Below are 13,767 nucleotides of genomic sequence, written 5' to 3' on the forward strand. Positions count from 1 at the left end.
AAGCAGAAGAGTCGGACCACGCTCACATGCCACTCTTAACATACTTAATCGCTTAATGCACACTCTTACGTCTCCAAACGGGTCAAAAAGTCATTGGTATTTATATCTATTTTCCTTCAAAAGTAGATATCTAGCTAGTGCGTTTGTAGTAGTATTTTTTTATTGATGAAAACGCGTTTACGTGATTAACTAATAGGGGTTACTGCTTATGGACACTTTTAGATGAAAGCTAACTAGCTACTCCGTACGTGAAAAGAGTTTTGAACAATAATGCGGCTTAGGTTGTAATTATGGTTCTTTAGCTAAATAGCTAATCGTATACGGATAACTAGCTAATCGTATACGATGGTGTTTGTCGGTTGCTTGGATAACATTGTTTTTACATCGTCTTAAAATCGACAACCTGATGGAAATGGAATGTGATAGATGAAAAACAAATGGGCGTACTGTTCATTCGAATATTTATATATTTATCAGATGTGATAACACTGTATTATTTGCTTAGTTTATAGAAAAACACAATGATCAATAAATGTTGCCTGCTTTGTAATAGCGAGAGCACAGGTGGAATCGGGCCATGGGCCCGTGAAATAGTAAAAATAAGTTTTTCTAAATAAAGAGGCTGAGACAGTCGCACGATGGTGGCTTTAGCGCTCTGTTTCTCTCATAATCTGCCGTCTCCTTTTCGAGTGGGCCACATTCCCACTACACCGTCAGCTATAGAGCCCCACCCACGTTCACTAATTCACCCTTCTTGTCTCTTTGCTCATTGCTCACCATCTTTACTCGAATTAAGGACCAAATGGTGACACTGATAACAAAATAATCGAAAATGATAACTAGAATCCTAATCTAACAGTCATATATGTTTCATTATTGCATTTTTGTGAAGAAAATGGAAAGGCCTTCTTAATATAGTCTTAATTCGTCGTTTATTTAGAGCTTTTTTCAAAATAAAAGAAAAAACATAAGAACATGAAACAATATCGCAAAGGCCACGTTCCAGCCGACATCGAAGACAGTTATCCTACGTCCAGATTTTAGCCGAACGAGGGCATAGCAGAACAGTCACCACAACTTATTATTTTTAAGGTGAATTATAAAGAAAACAAAAAGTTTAGAAAAGACAAAGATCAGATGTTGTCAGAAAAAAAAATCAATTCGCAAATCTCAAAAAGTGAGATCCAACTGCTTATAACTTTTTATATAATGGAGTCACAAAGAAAAGCTCACACAATCCTCCTCGAAGCAAGTCCACTGGACATCCATTGACCATTGTATCTCAACCACATAGACCAAAATGTATAATACTTCTTGCATTATACTTGAAAACATCTCCAAGATTTAATCGGTCGTACAAAGTTAAAATATAATAAGACTACTACTTCAAAGTTTCTTTAATATCAGATCAAGTTGTATATTCTGTCTGGTCTCTAAGTTGTGAATGTGTAAAGGCGGATATTTGGACGATATGTGATCAAATCTCTCCATTAGCTGGCATTTTTGGTTTAAGTGTTCACCACATGTGGATATGAATCAACACAATCTTTCCTGTATGTGTAATCAACACAATCTTTTGTTAATTCTTTTTTAAGTTGATAGAAATAACATGCAAAAACTGACTAATAATGTTTTGTTTTCTATGGAAATTCCTTGTTTCTTTTTAATGTTTGCCAACTCATTTCTAATGATATCATTCCGTGCGGTAGGTTTGCTTGCAGCATAGTAACATTACCTTTATACAAACTATATATGAGCCATGCAAGGAATGGCAAGAAAAGTGGAAAACAATGAGTTACAAAACCAAAGGAAAATGTTCATTGGAGATTTGGAGTTAATGCCAGATTTGGAGTTAATGCCATAACCTCCATTAAACATGTTGAAAGTGTGACTACTTACATTGTGTAATGTCATTGATATGTTTACTATCCATAGCCATGATACTTAATTATGTTTTATACAAAAGTTTTTTTGGAAATATGGAAAATCATAAAAAATGAAAAGATATGTGAAATGAAAAATGAAAAGAATACATGTGAAATGACGACGTCAGTTTCCTAGCAAACTTGTATTAAAAACTATTATTAAAAAAACTCCTTCCTCCATTTCATATTAGTTTTCGTTCTACGTTTATGAACACATGTTGAAAAAACATTTAATTTTACATATTTTCAAAATAAAAATATTATTACTAATACATTTAATCATATTTCAACCAATAAAAATAGAATAGAGAATATTATCAATAAATTTTACATTGAAAATCGAAAACAACACTTATTTTAAAACAAAAATTTTGTTCTACAACAACAATTAATTCGAAACAGAAAGAGTATTATTTAAAACAAACTATTATTCTTTGGTTTGTGAATCATAATCTGACGGCAGGTATAAAACATTGAGAAATGAAATGATTTTCCAGAAATAACCTCCTTTGCTATTCACGTCTGCAATATCTGCTAAATCCCAAAAGAGTGAGTCACGGCCCCACGTGGATACGCAAACCACAACAGTGGCATAAATCCGTAAATTATAGCAAAATGTAGAGGTAATTTCCAAGTTGTAAACCCATATAAGCAATTGCCTCTCCGCTCGTTATCTTCCATAGTCGACTCTTTTTTATTAAACTCTGTTTCCATCTCTTCTACTTAGGCTGTTAGCAATGAAAGGAGGCACCGGGTCGTTTCTCTGCGTTCTTCTCATCTCCACCATCACCTCCGTCGTCTGCTTCCGTGACGGTAAACATCAATTACATACTGACTTACATCTACACTCATACCATGACATGTAATACTCTTCCATGTATTATATATGATTGCATCTTTAGTAATTTGTTTCTTCTTTTGAGAAATAGTTACTAGTTTACTTAAAAGTTAAAAGCTTAATTATGCTTGTGTGAATGAAAAAAATGTTACTTCTGTTTACTTTCTATCCATGAGTCTAACTAAGACATTTTCTAACTAAAGCCACTGAACAAAAAAGCCTGGTCAGGACCATTTTGTTAAATTTTTTTTTTTTAATTTCCTTGTGTTGGATATAAACCATTTCTCGTATAAAACTCTTGATAAATTTTTTAATTGTATTTCACGAAAATCAAGTTACACAAAGAAATGTAACAAGTTCACTGAAACCGAAGGGAAATTTCGTAAACGCAGGGATGTTACCAAACGGTGATTTTGAGCTAGGACCAAAACCATCGGACATGAAAGGAACACAAGTGCTAAACAAGAACGCTATTCCAAGCTGGGAGCTTACAGGCTTCGTCGAATACATAAAATCCGGTCAGAAACAAGGAGACATGCTCCTAGTAGTCCCCGCCGGAAAATTCGCCGTCCGTCTAGGAAACGAAGCATCGATCAAACAGAGACTTAACGTGACAAAAGGAATGTATTACTCGCTCACGTTCAGTGCCGCAAGGACTTGTGCTCAAGATGAACGGCTCAACATATCGGTGGCACCCGACTCGGGCATCATTCCTATACAGACTGTGTACAGTAGCAGTGGATGGGACCTATACGCTTGGGCGTTTCAAGCCGAGAGTAATGTGGCAGAGATCGTGATTCATAATCCTGGCGAGGAAGAAGATCCTGCTTGTGGACCACTTATTGATGGTGTTGCTATCAAGGCCCTGTACCCTCCAAGACCTACCAACAGTAAGTGTGTTATTTATTATATTATATATGCATCTTGTTTATATCTATTACTATTCTAAGAAATATATCCTTTTCATCAATTATACACTGTGATCTGTCATGTGTACTACTACATGTGCTTTTTATCTAGTAATTATAGTCGGGGCCGTTAGGGGTTTCTGTCATTTTTGAATATTTGGTTTTCTAGTTTGTAGAACCTTATATTGCCCTAATTAGAACCAAGACTTTGTATTTAGTTAATTTTTTAATTTAAGAAAGAACTGAATATAAATATATTAAATTAACAGTCACCTATATTTCTAATGTTATACAAAAAGATGTACGTTTAATGGATTTTTTTCATTAGTTTTGATTAATTTGATATAAATAGAAAAACTTATGAAGGACTTTTATTTCGAAGATTTTGGCTTGGTTGGCTTAGTTTATATGTCGACTTGTAGTTTAAAACTTGAGTAAGAACATAGATTTTAAATATATTGGTTATATTACATGAATATGACTGCGGCCTATGGCATGTGTTAGTGTTAGTCAGGAAGTATATACAACTAATCAGCTGATACCTTTTAATTGTATGAAACAGAGAACATATTGAAAAACGGAGGATTCGAAGAAGGTCCCTATCTACTCCCAAACTCCACAACCGGCGTTTTGATTCCTCCCTTCATAGAAGATGATCACTCTCCTTTACCCGCTTGGATGATCGAATCCCTCAAAGCCGTCAAATACGTTGACGTCGAGCACTTCTCAGTCCCACAAGGCCGTCGTGCCATTGAGCTAGTTGCGGGGAAAGAAAGCGCGATCGCTCAGGTGGCTAGGACCATCATAGGGAAGACTTACGTACTTTCTTTTGCGGTTGGAGATGCGAACAACGCGTGCGAAGGCTCGATGATAGTCGAGGCGTTTGCGGGAAGGGACACGTTAAAGGTTCCTTACGAGTCGAAAGGAAAGGGAGGCTTCAAACGCGCTTCTTTGCGGTTTGTGGCGGTTTCTACCCGCACGAGGGTTATGTTTTACAGCACGTTTTACGCGATGAGAAGCGATGATTTCTCGTCTCTGTGTGGCCCCGTGATCGACGATGTTAAGCTCCTCAGCGTTCGCAAGGCTTAAAATGGTCCTTGTTTTATTTTAAAGGTTTTTTCGTATAAGGAGTGTGGGCTTTTTCTAAAAAGTAATTTTTTTATCTCTGGTGCTTTTTAAATGAGATGATTTATATACCGAGTGAGTTGTTATGGCATAGAGTTATTATATATAAAACAGAAATGTCTTGCTTATATCTATTTTCTTGTATGAGAAGGCTGAAGAAATGTTGTCGTTTAAAAAAAAAGAAAATAATAAGAATAGTTATTTGTGGAATAAACTAAATGAAATGAAATAAAAACTGAAACTATTAATGGAATAAAAAATTCTTACATTTTATTCATTTACAAAGGTTTAGAATCATGAATAAAAAGAAAAAGTTTTACAAATGACTATATATTGGATTTTCGAGGAGACCATATGATTTACAAAGATTAATAAAGGTGTACTATTAATAGGAATATTATGAATAAATGAAATGATGTATAAAATGGAATAAAACTGAAATTATTAATGGAACAATTTTTTTTTTTTAAAAATTATTCATTCATCAAGGTTTAGAATCATGAATTAAATTTTACAAAATGACTATTTTGTTGCTTCATTCTAAAAATGGAATATGTGGATTATTCTATTTTTTTATGATAACTGATAACTATTTTATGAAACTCTTTAAAATGATATGTTTCAAATAATTATATTCCAAAAGTAGCATTTCAGTTGCAGTCAATGTCTATATGATCCAAACTCCAGGAGAATGAAGAGAAGAAATTGGGTATTCAGTTTTCATATATTATGTGTTAATATATATATATATATTTGTGTGTGCTATTGAGTACTATGATACTATCAAACTATTGAAACTGGTATAGCTAACTACTCAGTTGTTGGTAGGGAAAATAGACAACTGATATCTGAACTACGATTATATCTTCTTTTTCAAAAAAAAAACTACGATTATATCTTTAGTCGAGACAAATTATTTGACTGTACAATTTGATATCTATCTAATAATAAATTTGATTTAATTGAATTTTAATATTTGAATTTAGAATGAAAAGCTTTTTAAGTGCATTCCAATGGTATCACTATGATTCAAACCTGTTAAGAAACAGAGGATTTTAAAATCTCTGTTGATAGTGTTCTATGTATCTGTAGTTTCTTTTTGTTTGGCTAATCTCTTTGTAGCCATTGTAGGATGCAAAGCTTGAAATAGTCCAAGTTTAAAATAAAGTTTCTTAAAACACTTTTGGAATTTTTTTTCTTAAAAAAAAAATAAACGAAAATGACACCTGCTCTGCTTTTGCAACAATGGATTTGAAGAGTTTTACATATTTATCGAGGTTTTTTTTTTTGAAACACATACATGTTTATCGAGGTTACCATGTTGTTTCTATACATAATATTTTTTTTCTTTTTATTTGCCATATTTTCAAGAAAATACGGATTCTCCATTGCCAAAAATGCAAGTGTTACAATTATTACATAATTTCATATGATAGGTCTCAAAGACTTAAGAGAACAAGAACACAAGTTACTTCAATTTTCTTTTTCATATTCATTCACTAAGACAAGTGTTTCTTAAATACACACACATTCACGAAAATAACTGCCAACTAAAACACAACATGAGACTTCCCACTAATGTAGGAGAAACACTATGCCACATCCCTATCCTATCCTTTGCCATGATCTTATCATCATATAACAAATAAATATGGCAATGTACACAACAAAGTATAGATCAGATCAGGCTGATACAGTTGTATTAGGAATAACGGATGATGACGATATAGCAACTTCTGTAGCTGCCTTCTTTTGTGTTGAAGCTTTTGAGGTTGAAGGCCCGGATTCACATAGATACCCAAGATCCAGCGTCTCTGGGAGGTTTTCTTGAGCTTCAGTGCTGTATATCTACAGCAAGATAGATCAAAATCATGGGTTATGTAACAAACATATGATGTTTATGTGAATGATCACGAGAGATGAGTGATGAACGTACCTCAAGCTGATTCAGCATCTCAATGGTGGCTTCAAGATCACCGCTGTTCGCCAGGTATACATCAGTTATAGACTCTTGTGAGAGACCAGAGAATGTCACAAGAAGGTATTCAATATCCATGTCTATATCCATCTCCATATACAAATCATCATCATCCCTTATCTGTTTGTATGCCATTTCAGAGGATGTCTTGGGCATGAACATCTGCTCTTGTCCCTGCACGTTATGTGAGGCCAAACCATCCATAGCATCCACTCTTTTGGAGAGTGGTACGTATGATGCTGCATGCGGATTCAATGCAAATGCTCCTCCTGGGTTCATTTCTTTTTTCTTGGAAATAAAGTTACTGCCAAATTCAAATTGCTATCATTATTAACGAACAAAAGAAGAAAGCAACAATAACTTGTGTAACACGGAAAAGACAAAATTGATTATGTCTCATGCTGCACAATCTAACCAACCTAAGATATATTTAACTTATATCAGATAACACTGAAGGGAGAGAGATTGAACATGTGACAATGATATATGCTCAACAAAGGTTACATTAGAGAACCTGTTCACGAATCGTGTTACTGCATGAACAAATCAAAAACCAATTTGACAATTCAAAAGAAATGTGGGAAGGAGAGTGTGATTATATGCACAATTCAAAAACGAATAGGGATCGTCTCTTGACCTCGTCAACGATGGACGTAAAAGGACAAGGATCAACGAAACATCAGGAGAGAAAATGAGCTCACCAGAGAAAAAAACTAGCGTTCATCAATGTGTCAAGGGAAAATAGAAAACATATATAATATTACTGTATACTTGTATATTATGCGAATAACTCTTATATTATATAGCATATGATACAATGAAAGATTGTTCTGTGTACTAGAAGAGAGCTCGGTTCTTGATGCACACTAACTATTTATGTAACAATGATGTTTATTCTTAACAAACTACAAAATAATTGAATTTACAAAACGCAGAACCCCTATATGCTTTCTATAGGCACATATTGAGGGGAACCTTACTGGTTACAAGAGATACAATCTCACACAATACAAGCAGAATGAGCCCAGTTATTTTATTTTATGACTTCGTTGCAGTCACAAAATAAAATGTTCAGCTGATTGGGCTTAAGGAAATTTTAGTTTGTTTAGAACTGGGCTCTTATTATATGGGCCACGAGTCATAAAATAAAAAAATAGGTTTGCGGTGAGCGTGGATCGAACACGCGACCTTCAGATCTTCAGTCTGACGCTCTCCCAACTGAGCTATCCCCGCAAGTTGTTTAACTAAATATTATATTTTATGTATTCTTTATATTTTTGTACTTGTTAAAGTTTCATTTTTTTGAAAAACAGGTGTAAAATTTCATAGGAATTTAAGATTTACAGAGACGAATGCTATAACCGAATACAAAACAAAATCTTAGCGTGGCATTAATTAAAAAGTTACCTAATAAACGGAGCACTATCAATTTGTTGTTCTTTGTTATATAAGTCTAGTTCCTATTAAAGATAATATGGAGAAGTGTAGTTGGGTAACTTTAAGTGATGATTGTTTAAATGGTTTTTGAATTTTGAAGGCTAACTCCATTCAAGGTATATAAAATCTGAAGCTCTTGTCCTGAACTTAGCCATTTACAATAACCAGTTAGTTTTGGACTTCCCCATTACTCTGTTTCGTTTTAGAAGGAGGGCAATTATAGGTTATATAATGTTTTCCTACCGAACTGGTGTTGTCTGGGATTATTTGCCAGGCAACAAGGTGAACAATGTCGATGTTGTGTACACTCCCTAGTCCAACTTGAAGAAAACGGCCTCCATGGATGTTGGTCAAGTTGGTTTCCACAATCCAAAGATGGTAAGCTTTGATTTATCTCTTCAAAATTGGAAGCTGATCAAGCAATGACCCAACTTAACTGATAATGTGTTTTCTTTAAGGTCCGGACCATCAGAGTGGAGAAGCGAGTTAATGAAATAGTTAACAGACTGAACAAAACAAAAGTTGAGAGAACCCCTGATCTCAGAGGTAAAAGTCCTTTTTAGTTTGTGGGCTCTTCCTTAAATTCAAATAGAATATATCCATCAGTATTCATATTTTCCACTAAGATGTATGAAATTAGAATGGTTGCTCGTAATTGTGTTAATGAAGCGGAGAGAGAAGCAGTGAATGCTGCAGAAAGAGCTGAGGAGGAAGCAACATCTGAGGGAGAAGGTCAGTTTCTTCTGTCTTGGTCCCCTCGTCATCTTCTTAACCTGTGAAAAGTCTCTGTTGACTCAAATCCTCATTGTATTTATGGGTATTGCAGAAGAAACGTGAAGAGATAGAGAGGCTTGAGAAGGAGAGGCAAGCAGATATGAGGAGTTACAAGGGGTTAATTGTAACTGATAAAATGACATCTAATAAAGACATTGCTTCAAGCAACAAATCGCTTCAGGAACTCGAAGACGATTTCATGTAAACGCCCTGAAGAAATGAGGCTAATGTGCAAGTTTCAACCTAAAACCTTAATTTGGTTCTTATACTCTCTTTTGTACATTGGAATGTTTCAGAGTATTGAATCTGACTTGTGAAAGAAATAGCAGAGAGCATTGTGACTTTGTGATATATATATAGTAGAAGAGGCGCAACTCTCTTGCGTAATTTATTAATCAATGGGATTATAGTGAAAAAAAATGATAGTAACGACATTTATCTTCTCGATGATATCTTAATTAGGACCGACCGAGGGCGTGAGATGTTTCGGACATGTTTGGTAACAACGGCGTGAATAGAGTCTGCAAGGTGAGGTACAGTCTTGGAGCTCAGACCAGCCATGCTTATCCTCCCGTCGGATGTCATGTAAATGTGGTACGGTACTCTTTAGCCACGAAGGAGACTTGAGCTGGGTCTAACCCCGTGAATGTAAACATACCTAACAACTGATGTTATACAGCAGGTGTACCTGATACGGCACTATCAAAGAATGGCATCAATCCTTTTGAGCGAATCAACTGCCTGATTTGTTCCCGTTGTTCGAGGGTCGGATCAACACCAGTTGGGTTATGAGCACAGGCTATAGAACCAGGTGGCGCGGCACCAAGGTCTTCTAATAAACCTGTGAACATAAGAAGAAGAATAGATTATTAAAGCAACGAGAGCATAGATTTTTTTTGAGTAGCATTTCAAAAGCCACAGAGCACTCACCTTGAAAGTTCAACCCACGTGTTGACGGATCGTAGTAGCGGTAAGTTTTCAGTGACAAACCAGCCAGTGTGAAAAAAAATTGGGATGGTTTCTCCATGTTGGCTGAGTAATATAAATTTGTACTCTGAAAAGCAAAAAAAAACACAAGACTTGTAAGTTTCTCACCAGGATGAAGAAGTTCAATCAGAGTGTAGCATGTCTACCTGATGATAATGCTTGGCCAAAAACTCCCCTCCAACTCTCATGGAACCTGTACCATACCAACAAACACTCTACTGTTGCAATCCGATTCTCCCGAATACTAATCCATGCGTGAAAACACCGATCAAAAAGAAACTTATGAAAACATAAAAAAAGGATAATCAGAGACAACATTGTATCAGCGCCTAAAATGAGCTTAGCGCTCAACTTGTTGAACTCAACCAATCCAACAATGGGAAGATACTCCTTGATTCGTGACCTATGATCAAACACACACACACAGATTCAAGACACAACATCATCAAGGATGTATAACAAAAACTCAACACAGAGGAAAGGAAAGAGAGGTAAACCTGTAATTGATAAGCTGCTGCTCAGCTTTCCTCACAACATTAAGAACTAGGGCATGTTTGTTTCTCCATCTGAATGAGCCATTTGAATGAAGATGAGAGTTTTGTTTGTTTAGCACTAAAAATACAACTCATTCAAATGGATCATCCAGATGACTTTAGAAAATCTAGGCTTAATTTTAAAGTCCATTCAAATGAACCAATTTGGATCATTTGAATGGAGATGGTTCATTCAAAATGGTATAATGTCTATTATATCCCTAATGTAATTCACAAATTATAAACCTAAACATAATATCATTTACACATGAAACTGATAAAACCACGAAAATTTATTTTTCCGGGAAAACCTAAAACTAAATTTTCACACCAAAATCTCAAAAATGCATTTTTCTGTCAGACAAAAATATGTTTTCCCGTCAAAACCGAAAATCTTGTTTTCCCGCGAAACCACAAATTTTCCCGCAAAAACCACATAAACATGTTTTCCCGCAAAACCACAAAATATCGTTTTCCCGCCAAAACCGCAAAATCTCGTTTTTCCGCAAAAACTAAAAAATCTCATTTTCTCGCAAAAACGTGTTTTCTGCCAAAACGGCAAAAAAACGCGTTTTCCCGCCAAAACCAAAATATCATGTTTTCCCGCAAAAACTGCAAAACGCGTTTTGCCGCCAAAACCACAAAATTGTGTTTTCCCACCAAAACCTCAAAAACGCGTTTTCCCACCAAAATCGACAAATCTCGTTTTTCCGCGAAAACGCGTTTTCCCGTCAAAACCGAAAAATCTCGTTTTCCCGCCAAAACCGCAAAAACACATTTTCCCGCCAAAACCTCAAAATCTCGTTTTTTCGCCAGAACCACAAAAACGCGTTTTCCCGCCAAAACCGCAAAAACACATTTCCGCCAAAATTGCAAAAACACGTTTTCCCGCCAAAACCGAAAAAATCTCGTTTTCCCGCAAAACGCATTTTCCCGCCAAAATAAAAAATCTTGTTTTCCCGCGAAAACCGCAAAAATGTGTTTTCCCGCCAAAACCATCAGAATGTGTTTTCCCGCCAAAACCACAAAATGTCTTTTCCTACCAAAACCGTAAAATCTTGTTTTCCCGCCAAAACCGGAAAATCTCGTTTTCCCGCTAAAATAAAAAAAAAACTCATTTTTTTTGCCAAACTGAAAAATCCCGTTACCGCAAAAACGTGTTTCCCGCCAAAACCGTAAAAACGTGTTTTCTCGCCAAAATCAAAAATTTGTATTTTCACACCAAAACCAAAAAAATGTTATTTTGTCCGTTAAAACCGAGAAATCTTGTTTTTCCGCTCTAACGTGTTAATTTTGAAATAATTCTAATGTAAATATATTAAACTAAATATATTAAAATAATGAAATGTAATATATTTAAAAATAATATATCGTATGATTAAATTAACACAAAAATATTTTGGTAATTTGTTTACTAAACTCATTTGGATGGAAATGAAAATAAAGAAATAAACATATGATTCATTCTCATCTAGATGAAATATCTGGATGAACAAACAAACATATACAAAAATCTGAATGGATCATTTGGATAAATCATACAAATGAATCATCAAATGGAAATGACAAATGATGAAACAAACAGCCCCTTAACCAAAGGTTTCCCCTCTTACATCACATTAACACCCTTACCAAAACCAATAGAGAAAAAGAGAAGAGACTATTACCTCAGTTCGGTAAGCACCAACTCCCAAATTAAGCTTAATTGGGCTATAAGGGTCTTTGTTACATGCAATTATCACCTGCCATAATTAAACTATGCTTCATAAACTTCCAATAATCATTGGCGATGTTTAAGAAATCAGTTTTGGCGGCATCTAACCGCCGGTTTATACGGTAAATTGGACATAAACAAAACGATTTTTGTAAGCCTATTTTATTTTCAAAAATTAAATTTAGACACCAGCTTAAGTGGTTTCCATTTTTTCTTTCTGCTTGGTGTGTGCGAATACGAATTTGCCTCGTTCTCCTTATAACAGTTTTGACCTTTTATTTTATTGTTTTCGCAATTTAAAGTTGCCACGTAGGCTTAGCATAAAGTTGCGTGCCTGGTTGATATGATAAGGCGCCATCATCAGGATAAACGATCTTATAATAAAAAGAGTATCCTTAAACCCCGGAGGAAAACACGAAAATGAATAAATACTTCCCAATAATAGGGTTAAATTTGCATTTTAACCGGTAAAATTTGGTAATACAATTCTTGTCTGTTTGGAATGCTCACTTTCATTTTTTTGATAATATACTGTATATATTAACCGTCTCTAAACTAGGTAACAAATATTCATAGTTTATAATCTAATACTATAAAGAAAAGCACTCTCTCACGGGAGACATCCACGTCAGTAATTCAAGTGTCCAGGATGCGACACCTGTCCCATCTATCAAAAGCACTGCGTTTCATTTAATTGATTTGGGCTTCGGTGGTTTGTATACGGGCTTAATGTAACCCAGACCGAATTAAGAGCAACAATGTAGTTAAACGCTAAACTCGATCTAGGGTTTTGACAGCGTTCTTTTCATCTTCTGTCTAAAAACTCTCAGGCAATGGATATCTAACTCTCCCGAAACTATAGTTGGTGTCTTTTTGGTTGTTGGTGTTTGCTTGACAATTTGTGTCTGCTCGATTTCTATTCCGGCTACCTTCTCTGAGAAACCGTCAAAGTTTGATAGTAAGTATATATAAAACCTTCCGACTATCCTCATGTTCCTCTACTTCTCACCGTTTGAATATCTCTGAAATCTCACACAAGCTTTCCCATAATGCTAAATTCACAGATTCACTTCTCCGACTTGAAGGCCGGCCGCTGCAAGTGTGTCGTTCAGAACTGACTCCGGAGGTCAGTTGATGGCCATCGATATGCTCCTTCTTGATTGCCAATGTAAATTGCTTCATAAGTTTAATTCATCTTCATATACGGCTTTAGATTTCGATTACTTTCAAATTGATAACCCGTGTTTTTGAAGAAATGAAATTTGGTTCTTAACTCCATGAGCATGTGAGTTAGCTAGGAGCAGCTACTGTCCATGTCTGCACTTCTGAAGGTAGTTATTTTTTGAGCTATTAACAAATTGTATTCTCAAATGAGTTTATTAGTGTCACATAATAGGCCAAGAGATATCGGGTCTATTGACATTGGCTTTCAAATCTTTATGGTCTTAGTGGATTTCCTGGTAAATCAATTGTTTCATTGGTAAACCTTATTATCCTCAAAATTTGGTAATAATCGTGTAGTATTCATATCTAGATGGTAATAATTTT

General features: G+C 35.2%; 2 protein-coding genes, 1 long non-coding RNA gene and 1 other non-coding gene across 6 annotated transcripts; 1 reads left to right on the top strand and 3 right to left on the bottom strand.

Moving 5' to 3' along the window:
• The first annotated feature begins 2,580 nt into the window (after positions 1-2,580).
• LOC108843412 (protein DUF642 L-GALACTONO-1,4-LACTONE-RESPONSIVE GENE 2) lies at positions 2,581-4,924 on the top strand. The gene is made up of 3 exons (XM_018616604.2): positions 2,581-2,738; positions 3,156-3,653; positions 4,234-4,924. Exons 1-3 carry the CDS (start codon positions 2,663-2,665, stop codon positions 4,758-4,760), a joined length of 1,101 nt encoding a protein of 366 aa, XP_018472106.1. The 5' UTR covers positions 2,581-2,662; the 3' UTR covers positions 4,761-4,924.
• A 1,318-nt stretch (positions 4,925-6,242) lies between these two features.
• LOC108841279 (polyadenylate-binding protein-interacting protein 5-like) lies at positions 6,243-7,068 on the bottom strand. The gene is made up of 2 exons (XM_018614049.2): positions 6,733-7,068; positions 6,243-6,644 (listed from the first exon to the last, which is right to left on the bottom strand). Exons 1-2 carry the CDS (start codon positions 7,051-7,053, stop codon positions 6,480-6,482), a joined length of 486 nt encoding a protein of 161 aa, XP_018469551.1. The 5' UTR covers positions 7,054-7,068; the 3' UTR covers positions 6,243-6,479.
• An 866-nt stretch (positions 7,069-7,934) lies between these two features.
• On the bottom strand, positions 7,935-8,007 carry TRNAF-GAA (transfer RNA phenylalanine (anticodon GAA)). The gene has a single exon. It is a non-coding gene; the product is annotated as a tRNA-Phe (tRNA).
• A 1,333-nt stretch (positions 8,008-9,340) lies between these two features.
• Positions 9,341-12,454, bottom strand: LOC108840483 (uncharacterized). Of its 3 annotated transcripts, none has more exons than XR_008942636.1 (6): positions 12,328-12,454; positions 12,173-12,247; positions 10,470-10,538; positions 10,119-10,375; positions 9,916-10,039; positions 9,341-9,826 (listed from the first exon to the last, which is right to left on the bottom strand). It is a non-coding gene; the product is annotated as an uncharacterized LOC108840483 (long non-coding RNA). The 3 variants fall into 3 exon arrangements; XR_008942637.1 differs by having other exon boundaries at positions 10,119-10,216; positions 10,289-10,375; positions 12,173-12,454; XR_008942635.1 differs by having other exon boundaries at positions 12,173-12,454.
• Between the last annotated feature and the right edge of the window lie 1,313 nt (positions 12,455-13,767).

Source organism: Raphanus sativus, chromosome 2 (genome assembly GCF_000801105.2).
Source record: "Raphanus sativus cultivar WK10039 chromosome 2, ASM80110v3, whole genome shotgun sequence".
NCBI lineage: Eukaryota > Viridiplantae > Streptophyta > Magnoliopsida > Brassicales > Brassicaceae > Raphanus > Raphanus sativus.